This window comes from Bos javanicus, chromosome 18 (genome assembly GCF_032452875.1).
Source record: "Bos javanicus breed banteng chromosome 18, ARS-OSU_banteng_1.0, whole genome shotgun sequence".
Taxonomy (NCBI): Eukaryota; Metazoa; Chordata; class Mammalia; order Artiodactyla; family Bovidae; genus Bos; species Bos javanicus.
This window is the reverse complement of record NC_083885.1, coordinates 26,500,440-26,517,606: the sequence shown is the minus strand read 5'-3', so window position 1 is coordinate 26,517,606 and position 17,167 is coordinate 26,500,440. Positions and strand designations below refer to the sequence as shown.

Sequence of the window (17,167 nt, the reverse complement as noted above, 5' to 3'; positions counted from 1 at the left end):
TTTTTCCTTATAGGTAGAAAGACGTTGGAAGAAGAGTGGTTCTTTAGAAGTGTAAAAATGTTTTCATTTACATTTCACTGAGTTTTGTTTGGTCTTCTATGATATTTAAAGGGCTGTTTTAAAATAAGTGATATTGACATCTTCTTAGATGTAATCTGTGAGATACAATTTTTGGAGAAACTGATTGGCTATCGACTTTTCTACAGATTTCATTAGCATTAACGGATTCTTTTGACAAATAGTCTGATTCTTGATGTCTTTGATTTGATGTACACAGTACTGGTGGTGTAGTTGTACTTAGAGGAAGCCTGAGTTTAGATTTTTTTTTTTTTTAACAGATAAAGATAATTTTTCATGCTTTGTGTTTTGCTTTGCTTTAGGTTTATTTGAAAAAACACAGGGTAAAGTTTATTGTGAAGGTAAAGTCATGTGTTTGTCTTTGAAATGTGATCGTATAGTTAGGGACAAGTGTTACCATTGATATACACTAAGCTGTTTTGTTTAAAAAATTATGATTAAGAAAATATTAGCAATATTTTATTTAGACCTGTTTGTGAAAATAAAAACTGGAAACAGAAAATAGGACAGAAAAGTCACTCAATTGCTTGACTCGTAGTTTCTAATATTCTTTTTCTTTAGGCTTTGTCAATGCTGCTAAATGGTACTCCATTTGCCTTTGTTATTGACCTTGCTGCACTTGCTTCACGTCGTGAATACCTCAAACTTGACAAATGGCTCACAGATAAAATTCGAGAGCATGGAGTAAGTGGGATTTGTCCGTTTATTACTTCTTTTAAGTTTTGATGGTCAAGATAACTGAAGAAAATGGCAAAATGTTATTACTATATTCTGGAGTTGAGTTGTAGTGCTTAGTCTGAAATCAGTTAATGATGAGTTTCAAATACACTGAAAGACTTTCTCTTTTTCAGGAGCCTTTTATCCAGGCTTGTATGACTTTTTTAAAGAGACGGTGTCCTTCTATTTTGGGGGGACTTGCCCCAGAGAAAGATCAGCCCAAAAGTGCTCAACTTCCTCCAGAAACCCTCGCGACAATGTTGGCCTGTTTACAAGCTTGTGCAGGGTAAGAAGAGTATATTTAATACTGGAACTGGATTGTGTGGATAATTATTGATTTGAGGAAGAGGGTTTGAATGATTAAATACAACAGCATTTGAAGTAATCCAGTGGGTTTTAAGTCCAAAGTACTATACTACTGAAGTATGAGCTCTGTTTGAGTTAATTTTTTAATATGTGGTGTGAGATAGGATCCTAAATGCATGGTTTTACATGTGAATAGTCGATTTGTTTGTTGAAGAGACTGGTCTTTCCATTTGGGACTATCTTCTGAAAAATCAGTTGCACATAATATGAGTTTATTCTGGGCTCTTAGTTCTATTCCATTGATCTATATGCCTGTCCTTATGCCAGTACCACATTGTCTTGATAACTTTCACTTTTAAGTAAATTTTTAAATTGAAGTGTGAGTTCTCTAACTTTGCTTTCTACTTCTCCAAAATTGTTTCGGTCATTCTGGGTTCCTTAATTTTCATAAGAATTTTAGGGTCAGCTTGTCCATTTCTGCAGAGAAATTACATAGCCCAGTGGGATTTTGATAAGGATTATGTTCAATCTTTAGATCACCTCGGGGGATAGTGCCATTTTAATAGTATTAAGTCTTCCAGTTAACAAATCTAGGATATCTTCCCATTTCTTTAGTTTTCTCTAATTTCTTTCAGTGATGTTTGCATTGCCTTAGTCGTGCTTTTTGCTGGATATTTGATACAAGTCATGGTATCTGAATAGAGAGTTGGATTGTTTTTTTTGGTCTAATTGTTCTTGTTTGAACCTCCGGTCTAAAGTTGAATAGACGTGGTGAGAACAGACAACCTTATCTTGTTCCTGATTTAGGAGGAAAGTATCCAGTGTTTGACCATTAGCTATAATGTTAGTTATGGGTTTTATAGTTACGTTTCACATTGAAGGGAGTTTCCTTACCTCTGTTTCTAGTTAGTTTGGTTATATGTGTGTGTGTTGCATGTCTTATTTGTGGTTGAAAGCTGGAAAGTTTAATATGGCAATTCTCGAAATCACAATTCTCGAAAACCCACTCAAGGGTTTTTTGTTTTGTTAATGCTCTTTTCTGAACGAATTCAGTAATATCTGTATTCTTTGTCCTCTTTGGTCACTGATATCTCTGGATAAGCTTTGTGGTTAGCTAAGATTGGAGGTTTTGTTAAACTAAACTCTGAAATCAGTAAGCTATTCTTCACCCTGTGATTCTATGTGCTGTGTCCAGGCATATCTTTAACCCTAAGTTGGTCTCTTGACAAGTCCACTGTGGTATTCACTTGCTTCTTAGTCATAACCTGAAGGTTGGCTTGAGGTGAACTTGGGCTTGAACCTAAGAACTTGGGCTTTCTTAGATCTTTCATGGCAGTGGCACAGCTTTAGATGCTAACACAACCCTACACACACCTCATACCTTCTAGATTCCTGGGGAAATGTGAGAGTTTTTCAGATTTCCACCCATGGGAATCATCTGAAGTTTTCCTTTTGAACTTTTGGTTAGCCTGTTGTTTCGTCAGACTGTTATCTTCTACCTTAGGCATTCAGGAAGTTAAAACAGTGACCTTTAAAATGTTTTCTGCAAATAACCATGAGGAAGAGTCTGTTTGCCCTGGGTCAGTTCTTAGGTCCAGTATAGACAACCCGGCCATTGTGGTCTCACAGGGAATCCTCAGATAGGTGAAATAATGATTATTTCTTTGAGAATGAACTTGGAAGATGTTTCAGCCCAGTTCTGAGCCCTCTTGATCTGGTGGTTGTCAGGTTGCTTGCTGGTTTTCACTGTGATTGTGTTTTAATTCTGAGTTGGGCAAATTAAGATGTCATGAAGCTTGCTGTTGTTACCAAGAAGTAATCATCTTTCTGGAAGAAAAATTCCCCTCATGTTTTTTTTTTTCTTGGCCACTCTGCGCTGCTCTACCTGGGATTGATCCCTGGGTCCAGCAGTAAAATGAAAGCAAGAAGTCTTAATTCCTGCACTGACAGGGAATTCCTTCCCTTGACTGTTGTAAAGCCTTTTGGTTCATTTCTAGAGTTTTGGAAAAATCAACTCCTACCTTTTTTTGGCTAGTGTTCTAGTTGGTTTTATGGAGGAGAGAATATTTAGAGGTCTTTACTCCACCGTCCTCACTTTTGTTCTGTCCTATATATTCTTTTTTGTAATTTCTGAAGCATAGTAAAATGAATACCTGTGTGATTCTCAAAGGGGAAAAGTAGTAACATTTCAGTAGAGAAGGCTGGATCTGACATTTACGACATTAATTTATTGATCAGGAGGTCACCAGCTCCATTCTACACGTGCCTCATGATAAAACCCATTGAGAACGTTGTGTACGTTATGTGGTAATCTCGCTGTCAGCAAAATACAAAGTAGCAGACAAACACAAATCAAGGGGACATTGTATAAAAACAAAAAACTGGCTTCTACTTTGTAAAAAAATCAAGTTTAAGAAAAGAGAAATAAAAGTTGATGAATTCTTGACAGTTTAAAGAAACAGAAGAGATGTGACAACTCGGTGCAATGGATTCTGATCCAAGTGGGGGAAAAGAGCATTGAGGACATTATGGGAATAATTGATGTAATTTGAATCTGGCCTATTTTATTTTATCCTTGCCCAACTTGTGTTGGATTTCATGATTGTTGTTCCACAAGGTTATGTAAGAAAATGACCTTGTTCTTAGAAAACAGGTTATAAAGTATTTAGAGATAAAAGATACATGATGTATCTAATCTAAAATGTTTTGGAGAGAAGTGGATATTATAGAAAAAATGGTTAAATAGGGCAAAATGTAGCTAATTGGTGAGTGAAGCATTTATGGGAGTTCCTTCTAGTACTCTGGTCTCTTTAAGTTTGGAATTTTGTCAGCTATGGCAAGTTCTGCAATAGCAAGGAATAATATTTTAATTAACCATTTTTATCAATCATAAGTTACACAGTTTTAATATTGTAACATCTCTGAAATGATGATTCATCTCATTGGTGACCTCTTACAATTAGAATTAACCCAGTTAATTTTGTAGAGCATGTAAAATAATGCTGTGGCTTACAATTGAAGGCATTTTGTGTTGAATATAATATGATAATTATTATCTATTACTTGTAGCCATTAACCCATGGCATAGAAGTCTTTGAAACGGTTTTCCTTTTAATTTAAAGGGGTGTTTTTTTGTTTGTTTGTTTGTTTTGGAGAAGGCACCCTACTCCAGTACTCTTGCCTGGAAAATCCCATGGATGGAGGAGCCTGGTAGGCTGCAGTCCATGGGGTTGCTAAGAGTCGGACACGACTGAGCAACTTCCCTTTCACTTTTCTCTTTCATGCATTGGAGAAGGAAATGGCAACCCACTCCAGTGTTCTTGCCTAGAGAATCCCAGGGATGGGGGAGCCTGGTGGGCTGCCGTCTGTGGGGTCGCACAGGGTCAGACACAACTGAAGCGACTTAGCAGCAGTAGCAGCAGCACTCTACTAAATAGATGTTTTGTGCCTTAGTGAACTAGTACCTATTTGTGAATATTCAGTTTGTTTTTCACTATATATCACAAATAATGTTGCAATGAATAGCATTTTGCATCCATCGTCTTTGCCAGTGTATATTTGGGCCCACTAGAAGTGGAATTGTTAGGTTAAAGGGAAATGGCATATGCAGTTTTGCTAGGTGCTATAAAATTTTTCTCCATAGCAAGTTCTCCATTTATTATAACCAGAGGCAGTTGGTCTATTTCCCCATAGTTTTGTGCTTATCTGCAAGATAATTTATTTGTTTTGGCTGTGCCTCATGACATGTGGGATGTTAGTTCCCTGACCAGGGATTGAACCTACACTCCCTGAAGTGGAAGCTCAGAGTCTTAACCACTGGTCCTCCAGAGAATTCTCTGAACTGTTTAATGTAGAGTTTTACTTGGTACTTTAAATATCCTAATCTGTCCTCTCCCTCCCCTCAGAAACAACTTTCTTGTCTGAATGACTGCTTTTACTTTTTAGAGTCAACAGTATGATTAAGAATTTAGAGGGTAAGGTCTAAGACAGTAGGAAGTTTGCATAGCATTTATGAGTGCAAGGGGTTCCACAGTTTTAGGAGACAATAGCACCCTGTGATAGGAAGGTGGATTTTCCTGTCAAACGTATAGCCTATTTCACATTTTAGAAGTCAGTTTTTTACATGCTTGCCTAATACAGTTACTGACTACATGTATGGCATTTTTATCTATACTTAAATTAATGTCTTATTTTTGACTGAAAACCTTGTCTAAAGATTGTTTATCTGTTTACTGTGATAACTTTTATCCACTTTTGTGCATAATTTTTGATGAAGTAGTTGAGGATATGGAATGTTTCTTAGAGCGGTATTTCAAAATATATGGGCAGCAGTGTACCCAAGGCTTGTTAATTTCAGAGTTATTAAAAAATATTTTCACAAGAAAGGCAGTGCTCAGAAAATCCTGGTGATTAATAACAGATAGAGAGACATGGGATATGGTGGAAATTGAGCCATAGGTTCCAGCAAGTTTTCTATTTATTAGAAATCCAGATTTGTTTGTTTAGGTGTTCTAGGGAATAATTAATGATATTTTTCTCTTTTCGTGTCTCTCCAGGAGTGTTTCTCAGGAGTTATCAGAAACCATCCTCACCATGGTGGCCAATTGCAGTAACGTTATGAACAAGGCCAGGCAGCCACCACCGGGAGTTATGCCAAAAGGACGCCCTCCTAGTGCTAGCAGCTTGGACGCCATTTCTCCCGTTCAGGTAAATGAACACTACATTTGGTACATCTCCATTTGGTCATAGATTTGAAATAGAATAAACTTCTGCATCATCATTAATAGTCTACTCAAAGGAGATTTTTGTCTGAATTTATTACATTTTAGATAACTGCATGTCTAGTATCCACTTAAAGGAGATCTGTAAATAGGCATTGTGGTTGAGAATAGATTTGAATCATTAAACAGACTATGAGAGGAAAGATACAAAACAACTTAGGTATATGGTAAGGGCTTCTTTTTAAAATAAGAATAACAGACTTGAGAAATAAGCACTGCCTTTGAACCTGATGTGTCTTGTTTGTAGCTTCACGGGCCAAGCAACAGTGCTAGAGCATAAGGACTTGTTATAACTGGGGCTCTTCAGCTCTCAACTGAACTGCTCTTTTAAAAACAAGGTACATTTAAGTTACTCCCTGACACCAACCACCCCCTTCTCTCTGGGAGCAACATATTCCGCTTCTATTTTCAGCTGCATTGAATGGCAGGTTGGGGTTTATTTTAAGAAAGAGCACTTAGGGAACCACTTCAGTGACCACTTTATAAAAGGCATATCATATATTATTTTCTGTAGTCACAGAAGTCTGAAATAATGTCACAAACTAAGAAGTTTAGAAGTGTAGTTATTAGATATTTTATAAAATCTTTTGGTATGAATAGTATACCTTGTTTTTTGTTTTTTAAATTAGAGCTGATCTCCTCCAACCCCAAGATTCTCAAAGTTTGACAAGATTTGTTTTGACTAGATTTCTAATTTCTAATGCTTTTATTGTATTAAAAGTTAATTTAATTGAGATTTGTTTATATTAAAGGGGCCTATTGGAAATTATAAGGATCGCCCCATGTCACTACTAAATGTTTAGTAGTACAGCTTCAGAGAACTTCATCTGAAATGTTATTCTTGAAGTTTTACAGCCCTTATATTGTGGCTCTGGTTCTTTGGCAGGGGCTCTTTAAACCTGCTGTATCACAGATCCTGTGATATAGTTGTGATATATTAAGAAAAATGACTGGTACACTTGGTTTGGGGATTAAGCATCATCATGTTTTGCAGTTTATTAAGCATTTGAAGAGCTATTGCTAAAGATTGCTTTACCTGTGTCATTTATCTGCCTTTGCTTGAAGTGTGTTTAATACGTTTTTATAATGTTTTTCTTTAGATTGACCCTCTTGCTGGAATGGCATCTCTTAGTATAGGTGGTTCAGCTGCCCCTCACACCCAGAGTATGCAGGGCTTTCCTCCAAATTTGGGTTCTGCATTCAGTACCCCACAGTCACCAGCAAAAGCATTTCCACCCCTTTCAACCCCAAATCAGACAACTGCATTCAGTGGTATTGGAGGACTTTCATCACAGCTTCCAGGTAAGAGGAGTGGTGGGGAGGGGTACAGATTATCTGTAAGCTTCATCATGCCTTAGTGCATGTAAGGTGTTCTGAGTCACTGTGATAAAGGAAAAGTGCTTAAACTAAATTGTGAAAGTTGTTTTCACATCCAGAGCTGGGAAGAGAAAAACATTATTACATTAATTTAGTCAAATTGTAATGAGGATATTTATACTTATAAATTTTTTAGTTGAGTTATTCAGTAAGGATTCTATTACCACATGATACTATAAACAGTAACAAGTTCGTTAATCACATTCTAAAGAACTTAGGCTTAGATCAAAACTCATAGCTTTATAAATTACCCAACCTTCGTATAATAAAGGTGAAATGTTTCATACATCAGATTCAGGTATATGTCCTGCCTTTTTGCATCTACCTTGAAAATGATAGGAAAGCACTAGAACTTTCCCACATATTTTGGCTTTTAACATGGAAGTAAAGTTTACATTTTCCCCCGTAGTACCAACATGTTTCTCCTAAGCTGTTTGCACCTTTTATTGCCAGAGTATAAGTTTAGAATACTAAAACCTAATTAGTGAAATGTTGTAATAACTTGGGCTTCCCTGATAGCTCATTTGGTAAAGAATCTGTCAGCAGTGCAGGAGACCCCAGTTCGATTCCTGGGTCAGGAAGATCTGCTGGAAAAGGGATAGGCTACCCACAATATTCTGGGCTTTCCTGTTGGCTCAGCTGGTAAAGAACCTGCCTGCAATGCAGGAGACCTGGGTTCGATCCCTAGGTTGGGAAGATCCCCTGGAGAAGGGAAAGGCTACCCACTCCAGTTTTCTGGCCTGGAGAATTTCATGGCAGCCTGACTGGTGTAGAAACTGGGGCTCTTGGACTCCCTGCAGTGTAATAACTCTGTAACCTAGTTGCAACTGAGTTAACAAAAGACCATGACTTTTTAATTAAGAATTTGTCTTTGATAAAGTCAAGAAGATGAGTAATGATAAGACTTTTGGCTGCCTTCATTCTTTCTAGTAGGTGGTCTTGGCACAGGCAGCCTGACTGGTATAGGAACTGGGGCTCTTGGACTCCCTGCAGTGAATAGCGATCCTTTTGTACAGAGGAAACTGGGCACCTCTGGACTGAACCAGCCTACATTCCAGCAGAGTAAGATGAAACCTTGTAAGTGGTAGTGTTGTCTGTGATTGTGAAGTGTGACTGATACATATATAACTTACATGTCCAATTTGTTGTCCCCAGAGATACATGGACAAAAACATTGACTTTGTCTTAATATGCTGTTAAAAGGCCATTATGTTGACATGCCTCCTAGATGGGTGGGAGTATCATGAATTTAAATTTTTAAAACAAAAATTTGAGGTATTATTCCACCTTTCATCCTGGATTGTCAGAACAAGGTGACAGTTAAGAGGTGGCATTCTTCAAGGTGTTATCCGAGGAGTAAGGAGCAAAGTAAAAAAAGGCTCAGTAGTTTAAATCTATGTATATAAACCTTTTTTGTTTTTTAAATCAGGAGCAGCCAGGAAAATCTCAGATTTCTGTTTGAGTTTTGCCAGTTTATAAAGTAAATAACTATATTTTAATGTTATAGCTTTATGATTTAGAAGTACACATAATTATTGCCATATATGTGAAAAAAATCAAATTTTAAACTTTTAATCTCCTTTAGTAAGGTATTTAAAAGTCAGAGGAGTCTTCTTTGTATGTATGTATCATTGACTTATAAATATCCTTGTCATTGGGACTAAATATTCATTATCCAAGGTTTGAAAGTATACAAACTGATTTGAAAATGTTAGTGTGAAAGGCTTGTCTGAATGTTATGTTTTGTAGCATGCTTTGTGTTTTCTTTCAATGTGTCATGCATATGCATTGGGAATTCTTACATGTAAAAGGTGATAAAGTAACCTTGAATGAGGTTGTGTTGAGGGTAAGTGCATTATAAATTTGAACCTAGTGAACTTTCATGGTGTGAAAAGTCCTTATATAAAGTACTGAGATAGAACTGTGGTTGTAAGGCAGTTTTGTTAAAATCTCTTGTGTCCTTAGAGCAGTTGAATATTGAAACTTCACCCCTTTAACACGTCATTTTAGGTTTTTTTTTTTTTTTTTTTTTCCCCCTCTTAAAATTCAAACTATATTGGTCTCTCTGGCTCTGTGTGCTTAATGTGGGGGAGTAAAGGAAGAGCCTAAATGCCCACTGTTTGCTTTTCTGTTTTTAACAGCGGACTTGTCTCAGGTGTGGCCAGAGGCAAATCAGCACTTTAGTAAAGAGATAGATGATGAAGCAAACAGCTATTTCCAGAGAATATATAATCACCCACCACATCCAACCATGTCTGTTGATGAGGTGAGTGTCTAGAATGATCTAATTCTTTATGGTTTAGGTAAATCTTAAATAAATGCCCCTTTCAAAGTGAAATATAACACCAAGTGTTTTGATATGTCTCTTTAATATTTATCTCAAGCTCAGTTTATTGTTAAATATTCTGCTTAACAATTAAGAGTATTTGAGGAGTGCATTCCCTGGTAGCTTAGCTGGTAAAGAATCTGCCTGCAATGCAGGAGACCCCGGTTTGATTCCTGGGTCGGAAAGATCCCCTGGAGAAGGGAAAGGCTATCCACCCCAGTATTCTGGCCTGGAGAATTCCATGGACTGTATATCCTTGGGGTCACAGAGAGTTGGACATGACTCAGCAACTTTTACTTCACTTTCTTAATAATGGTTTCCTTTATGTATATATGATTTTTGTCTTGCTTTTTCCAGGTATTAGAAATGCTACAGAGATTTAAAGATTCTACCATAAAGAGGGAACGAGAAGTATTTAACTGTATGCTAAGGAACTTGTTCGAAGAATATCGGTTCTTCCCCCAATACCCTGATAAAGAGTTACATATAACAGCCTGCCTGTTTGGTGGAATAATCGAAAAAGGACTGGTCACTTATATGGCACTAGGTTTGGCCCTGCGATACGTTCTTGAAGCCTTACGCAAGCCTTTTGGATCCAAAATGTATTATTTTGGGATTGCTGCACTAGATAGATTTAAAAATAGGTGAGTGGATAGGTTTGCTGTGAAGGTTCTCTCTTTTAATAAAAGAAGAAACAGTAGCTTACTTTTCAGCTAATTCTTCTATGCCTTATATGTGTATTAACTAACCTTAATGACTGTATGAAATAAAAGGAAGAAGTGAAAACAGTTTGTTACATTTACCAAACAAGTGGTTGGAAAAATGTAGCAATTTTTTTTTGTTTACTGAACTATACTTTATAATACGTGATAGTCAGTATTTTAGGTTAATAGGTCTTTGAAATTCAGACAGTTGTGTAACCACCACCACCACCACCACAGTCAAAATAACTGAATATTTTCGTCACCCCCAAAAAGTTCCCTTACTTCCCCTTTGTAGTTAACTTTCCTGCACATCTAACCTCTGGCAATCCCTGATTGGATTTGTCTGGTTTTTCCAGGGTATTATCTAAATGGGGTCCTACACAATGTATATGAGTTTAACTTCTTAACACTGAGCATGATGCCTCCAAGATTTACCTATGTTACTGCATGTTTCAGTTTCTTTTTATTGCAGAATAGTATTCTATTGTATGGGTTCATTAGCAAACTGGTTTTCTCTTCACCTTTTGATGAACATTTGGAATTCAGCTAGCTGGAAAGATAGTAGTTTTAGTGGCTCATTGTAATCTTAAGTAAAACAAAGTTTTACTTAAACTTGTTTAAAAAACAAGTTTTTTTTGATACAGAAAGGATGAAGTTCACATTTTCCCTCTCTTCTTTGTTTTTCCTTTTGGCATTCTCTTCAAATAAGGTATTTATTTCAAAGGTAGAAATGGGAGAAATGGCCTAGATTAGCTTTTGAAGATTTGAAATTGTACTGCCTCTGTTCTTACATGAAATGGCAAATGAATAAATGTTTTTGTTGACAGATTGAAGGACTATCCCCAGTATTGTCAGCACTTGGCTTCGATCAGTCACTTTATGCAATTTCCACATCATTTACAGGAGGTAAGTATTTTCAGTACCTAAGTAATTGAAGGGTTTATTTGTTTAAATTTGGATTTATTGTCAATGGCATTAAGATTGCCTAATGATTGTTCTGACATAGGTATACATATTATTTGTTGCTTGTTTTGTAGCTTAACCTTGAAAAAATAGGAATTTTATATTTTGTAAGCAGCGGTTTTGCTTGATTTGATAAAAGGCTTTTGCTAGTTCTTTTAGCCTACTAATTCTATCAAGGAGAAGAAATCTTTCACTGTTAACCAAGAATCCCTGCCTGAGTCTAAAAATATAAGTTTTTCCTCTGATTTAGATGTTAATGTGAATCAAAGCTATTTCTTTCTGTTGTTGGTGTTTAGGTTTTTTGTTTGTTTTGGTTTGGTTTTGGGGGGCTGCTCTGTGGCTTGTGGGATCTTAGTTCCCTGACTAGGGATTGAACCTGGCCCGTGACAGTGAAAGCGCCCAGTAACCACTGGACCGCCAGGAAATTCCCCAAACCCATTGCATATACAAGTTTTTAGATCAGTGTTTCTTAAAAATACAGCCTTCTTAAACTATCGGTTTAGATTCCTTCAGGGTTAAAAAGGAGACAGTCCGTAAGGAAATGGACCTAGAGAATATTTTAAACCATGTTATGTGACTATTCTTGAAATTTGTATATATTTCTTTAATGGTTGATTTCACATGATTACTAAATATTCATACTTTGATCTTACCTTTGGTCAAAGTCAGCTTACAGAGAACAAGAAAAGAAAGTTGATTAATCTCTGTTAACTTTATTTTACTTTTTTCAGTACAAAGCAGATGAACTCCTTTATAAGATCATATTTTAAGAAATCAGATCAGAATTTGAACTGATTTTAATTCTGTATTGTAGTTTAATCCAGCACTTTCTACCTCATTCCGCTGGGTTTGTTTGTAGGAGTACAGAGTCATTATGATGGTTTAGCCTCAGAAACCATAGCATGGGAGGCAGGAGTATATTGATCCCTATTGAGGGGTTTTGGAGGGCTATGCCAAAATTATGGCACTGAAAACTCGGCAAGAAAACAGAGTTTGAAAAGCTGGGATGGGAAGTAAGAGGCTGCTGCAATCAGATGAGCTTGAAATTCAGATCTGGGACCTTGAAAGACTAGAGAGCAAGAATGAGGGAGGTGGTACGAAAACGGTCACACTGACTGGTCCTGAGCTCCCACTGTAACACACTTATTACCCAGAGAAGGGGGGAGAAGTCATTGCTTATATTTCAGTTTAAAGGGCTATATTTTTCCTTCTTGAAAATGTCTCCTTTTTTGAATAAAGTTATGGTATATATACACAGGTTCTAGTTTTTGGTCGGGAACAAGCTGTTGGTAATAGTATCGGGAAGGCTGTGTCAGTCTTCTAATTTGTGTGGGAGAAGGAATTTTTTTGGACTGGGAAATGTGGAGGAGAGGGATGAAACTTATCCTAGAACATTGCTTACCCTTCAGTTGGCTAGGTGGTGTAAACTGTTCTTGTTTTGTGCTATTAGCTTTACTGAGAGAGAACTCACGCTGCAGTGTTTTTTAGGCTGTGGTTTTTTTCATTAGCATCCAATAGAAATCAGTTTATTATATAAATTTTAGAACCTTTAAGTTTATTTATGTGAAGGAATTTAAGGAAATTTATAGGTAAGCATTTGTGGCTACCTTTTTAAAACTTGTTAACTGGTTCTCTTATAAATACTTAAGCATAGTAACATTTTAGTTTTATTTCTTCAGAAGTTCGTGGTATCCACTTACATATTACACATATGGGAATATTCACCAGAATGGGGCAAGATATAAGGGAGATAGATGAACCAAAAGAGTGCTCTGATATGATTTCCAGTCTCTCAGAAGTGAGGGGAGTTTAATTCAAGTATTTCAGTTTCTGTTAAGAATTCTTATTTAATGTGTTTTTCTCTTTCTCTACCCCTTTAGTATATTGAGTATGGACAGCAATCTAGAGATCCTCCTGTGAAAATGCAGGGCTCTATCACAACCCCTGGAAGTATTGCACTGGCTCAAGCCCAGGCCCAGGCCCAGGTTCCAGCAAAAGCTCCCCTTGCTGGCCAGGTTAGCACTATGGTAACCACCTCAACAACCACCACTGTTGCTAAAACGGTTACAGTCACCAGGCCAACTGGAGTCAGCTTTAAGAAAGATGTGCCAGTAAGTAGGTCTATCTTCTTTCTTTGTTGTATTTGTTGTTACATTGCAATATATCCAATAGTGAGCATGTACTTTATTATAAATAACACATGCCTATTAATAAAGCATGAAAGATCAGCATTTCTCCCTTTACCACCCTGATTTCCCACATGTAGCCCCTATGAATAGTTCAGTACATGTTCTTGCCAGCACTTCAAGTGCACAGTTGTACATACCATATGTATTTTATATACTAAAGGAATCTGTGTACATACCCCACCCCTAGGATTTGTGTAGTAAGGATTTCAGTTTGTTAATTTTATGTATTTTATTTCTTTAGCCTTCTATTAATACAACAAATATAGATACATTGCTTGTGGCCACAGATCAAACTGAGAGAATCGTAGAGCCCCCAGAAAATATCCAGGAGAAAATTGCTTTTATCTTCAACAACCTTTCCCAGTCAAATATGACACAAAAGGTGAGTCTGAAGTAATAGTTTATGTATCACTACAAATGTTCTCTGTTGTTTTTCTTGATGGATTGGGGGATTTACATTTGATATTCTCTACCCTTTTTAATCTTTAAAGGTGAAGATAATAGAATCAAAATGAAGGGAACTTGGATATACAACTAGTGGTTGTAGATTCTGTAGATGTTAAATAGCACTGATTTTATTTATTTATTTATTAATTTTGGCCACATGGCATGACATGTGGGATCTTAGTTTCCTGACCAGGGATCGAACCAAACTCACACTCCCTGCAGTGGAAGTGCAGCCTCTTAACCACTGAACTTCCAGGGAAGTCCCAAATAGTATTGTTTTGCAGTGAGTTTCAGGCTTTTTGAAGTAAACTTGAAAATGATTTCATGATGGGAATTTCATTTGTATTTGTAGTAACAATTCACATCCTCCCAGAGATCATTAACAGCTTGTGAAAAGAATTGATGCTTGCCTTACAAGATTATGTGCTAAGATGATACTTGGAAATGTCTGTTTTCGTCAATACTAATTAGCCTAAACAAAAGGGTTTGAAATGTAATTTATAATGCAAGTACTGTCTTTGAGACTCTCACCATAATTGATTGGGGGAAAATTTTGAAGCATTTTGCATGCTTTTTGGAAGAAGAGTTTCAAACTTTGCAAATAATTCCTAGAGATAGAAATGTAGAAAAACATAGTTCTGGCATCAGGCTTATTAATAACAAGTTGTAGATTAGTAATTTATCTTCTTTTGTTCAAATGGAGAGTAAGTAAGATGGGGATGAGGGACTACATATTTTGCAATTTTAAAGCTTAAAGTGACCATAGATGTTTCAGTTCTAATTACCCAGCTTAAGAGATGATTGACTCTATACTTACATGGACTTGAATATACTGTACTTGATAGCAACTGTGTAAAATTGGGGAGATGTAGCATGTTGCAGTGGCACCCCACTCCAGTACTCTTGCCTGGGAAATCCCATGGAAGGAGGAGCCTGGAAGGCTGCAGTCCGTGGGGTCACTGAGGGTCGGACACGACTGAGTGACTTCACTTTCACTTTTCACTTTCATGCATTGGAGAAGGAAATGGCAACCCACTCCAGTGTTCTTGCCTGGAGAATCCCAGGGACGGGGGAGCCTGGTAGGCTGCCGTCTGTGGGGTCGCACAGAGTCGGACACAACTGAAGCGACTTAGCAGCAGCAGCAGCATACACTGTAGTCATGTTCACAGAAACGAAACATAAAACTGTATTTTATCATCTTTTAATTGAATACTTCCCATGTTGTAATGGTTGGCTAGGTTGAAGAACTAAAGGAAACTGTGAAGGAAGAATTTATGCCTTGGGTTTCACAGTACCTGGTTATGAAGAGAGTCAGTATTGAGCCAAACTTTCACAGCCTGTATTCTAACTTCCTTGACACGCTGAAGAATCCTGAGTTTAATAAGATGGTTCTGAATGAGACCTATAGAAACATCAAAGTAAGTGTTCTTGTGTGTTTTTTTTTTTATTTTTTAATTGAAGGATAATTGCTTTACAGAATTTTGTTTTCTGTCAGACCTTTGTATTTCTTTTTACTACTGTTTTTAGTTTGGAAATATTTGATTTCACAGGTGGAATTAGAGGGTATTGTTTTCTCTTGTATGTTGTATTTGTTACAGTATTTATGCAAGTTGCTTTAGGCATTGTTTCAAATACAGGGCTGTTTTCATGAAGAATTTAGTCGTATAGACATACTCGTTTTCATCATTCTATACCATACCATCATTTATGTCTTAAATGCCAGATAGCTCAAGATTCTTCAGTGTTGTAAAATAGCCATTTAAGATTCTCAGAAGTTTAAGGTCAAACGTTTCCTAATGGGCTAATGCTTGTTCTATAATATCTTAAGTATTTTTCTTAGGAAGAATAATTTTTAAAGAAAACAGCATGAACCAGCATATAGCTGAAAACATTCTTTGCTGAATAACTTGGGATATTGGCTTAGGAACCAGCACTATATTTAAACCTGTGAATAGGAATTTTCCCTATTCTTGGTTACGCTGTAGTGCAAAAGAATTCCTGGCTCCTTTCTATTGCACAGCTGACTTTGTGCCATTCTGCTGTTGCTGTATGGAGTTAAGGAACATAACTAAATCCAGCCTTTGTCATTTGATAGCAGGGATTGTTGGGATACGAAAATCTCCACATGATTTGGATCAAAAGATTCTTTCTTTTAAACAAAAGTATAAATTTAAACTAATAGCCATAAAAGGTATTATGTAGGAAATGAGTGTATGAGTGTATGCAAGACACTGGAGTGTTGGTTCTGTCTCCCTTAAGAAAGTTAAAAGTAGAGAATTGATGAAATGGATTAGGTCTTCTCAAAGTGTGTAAGCAATATTACAGTGTATTCCAGAAGGTTATCTTAGTTGTTTCCAAAGATAATGCTAAAGATCACAACAGAGCACTGCAATCTTCTTATACTCCTTAGAATGCCTGCTGTCTGGGAAGAACTTAAAGATCATAGCTGTAGTCTTCATTTGAATTGAATTTAGCTCTTCAAAACAGATTTGCAGTTGGGTCGCTGCTTCAAACCTAGCTAAAATTTTCAGTTTTAAAATACTTTGCTGTGGGACCATATACGATACGTGGTGTTACTTCACGTCAGTACGATGTATTTTATATTTTTTACCTTCTGTAAAATTTAGTTTTGTAAATTTTTTTACTTTTTTTAAATGTAAAGACGTTTGAAGGTAAAAATGTCACTGAACACAACAAAATATTGCAGTGATACGTGGACAGGATCTACCTTGGGGCATGTTCTCAGTATTGATAGCTTGTTTTTAATGTAGAATAATGGAATTCTTAAACATTTAGTTGAGAATGTTTTTTTATAAGCTCATTTTCATACCTTTCTTAATCATACACTGTTTCAGGTACTCCTGACCTCTGATAAAGCTGCAGCCAATTTCTCTGATCGGTCTTTGCTGAAGAACTTGGGACATTGGCTAGGAATGATTACACTAGCTAAAAATAAACCCATCTTACACACTGTAAGTTTTAACCAAAGGCTCATGTAAAACTTGAGAATGTTCATACAGCATAGTCTATCTAAAAATCTTGACTTTAATTGGGGCTGTTTTGCCGGGGTATCTGTGAAGGTTTGGCCCATGTTTTGAATCCCTAATTGCATGCCCATGGCCTTACAATGTTTAGCAAGATAAACAAAAGGTATGAATGTTACCCTTGGCTTTTTATAAGGTGAGGGTCAATTATTGATTCCAATTTTGGGGATGAGTTTGGCAGAGTATAATTGGGGATATTAAATAAGGAATTTTCTAATATATTCCCAGCATTTTA

The 17,167-nt window shown here is 36.6% G+C and overlaps 1 protein-coding gene and 2 non-coding genes across 17 annotated transcripts in view; all 3 read left to right on the top strand.

Moving 5' to 3' along the window:
* Positions 1–17,167, top strand: part of CNOT1 (CCR4-NOT transcription complex subunit 1) — an 82,921-nt gene that overhangs the window by 44,977 nt on the left and 20,777 nt on the right. For 5 of the 15 annotated variants that reach the window (XM_061387386.1, XM_061387389.1, XM_061387378.1 and 2 more), the window contains 13 exons: positions 381–419; positions 640–762; positions 930–1,081; positions 5,658–5,808; positions 6,983–7,184; positions 8,190–8,336; positions 9,401–9,525; positions 9,943–10,229; positions 11,117–11,195; positions 13,133–13,363; positions 13,683–13,823; positions 15,127–15,306; positions 16,744–16,860. In XM_061387386.1, coding sequence (XP_061243370.1) covers positions 381–419; positions 640–762; positions 930–1,081; positions 5,658–5,808; positions 6,983–7,184; positions 8,190–8,336; positions 9,401–9,525; positions 9,943–10,229; positions 11,117–11,195; positions 13,133–13,363; positions 13,683–13,823; positions 15,127–15,306; positions 16,744–16,860 — 1,974 coding nt within the window. The remainder of the gene's footprint in view (positions 1–380; positions 420–639; positions 763–929; positions 1,082–5,657; positions 5,809–6,982; positions 7,185–8,189; positions 8,337–9,400; positions 9,526–9,942; positions 10,230–11,116; positions 11,196–13,132; positions 13,364–13,682; positions 13,824–15,126; positions 15,307–16,743; positions 16,861–17,167) is intronic. The other 10 variants (XM_061387379.1, XM_061387375.1, XM_061387380.1 and 7 more) reach the window with 6 other exon arrangements.
* Positions 6,093–6,228, top strand: LOC133231193 (small nucleolar RNA SNORA50). Its single transcript, XR_009731072.1, has one exon. It is a non-coding gene; the product is annotated as a small nucleolar RNA SNORA50 (small nucleolar RNA).
* LOC133231192 (small nucleolar RNA SNORA46) lies at positions 15,818–15,956 on the top strand. Its single transcript, XR_009731071.1, has one exon. It is a non-coding gene; the product is annotated as a small nucleolar RNA SNORA46 (small nucleolar RNA).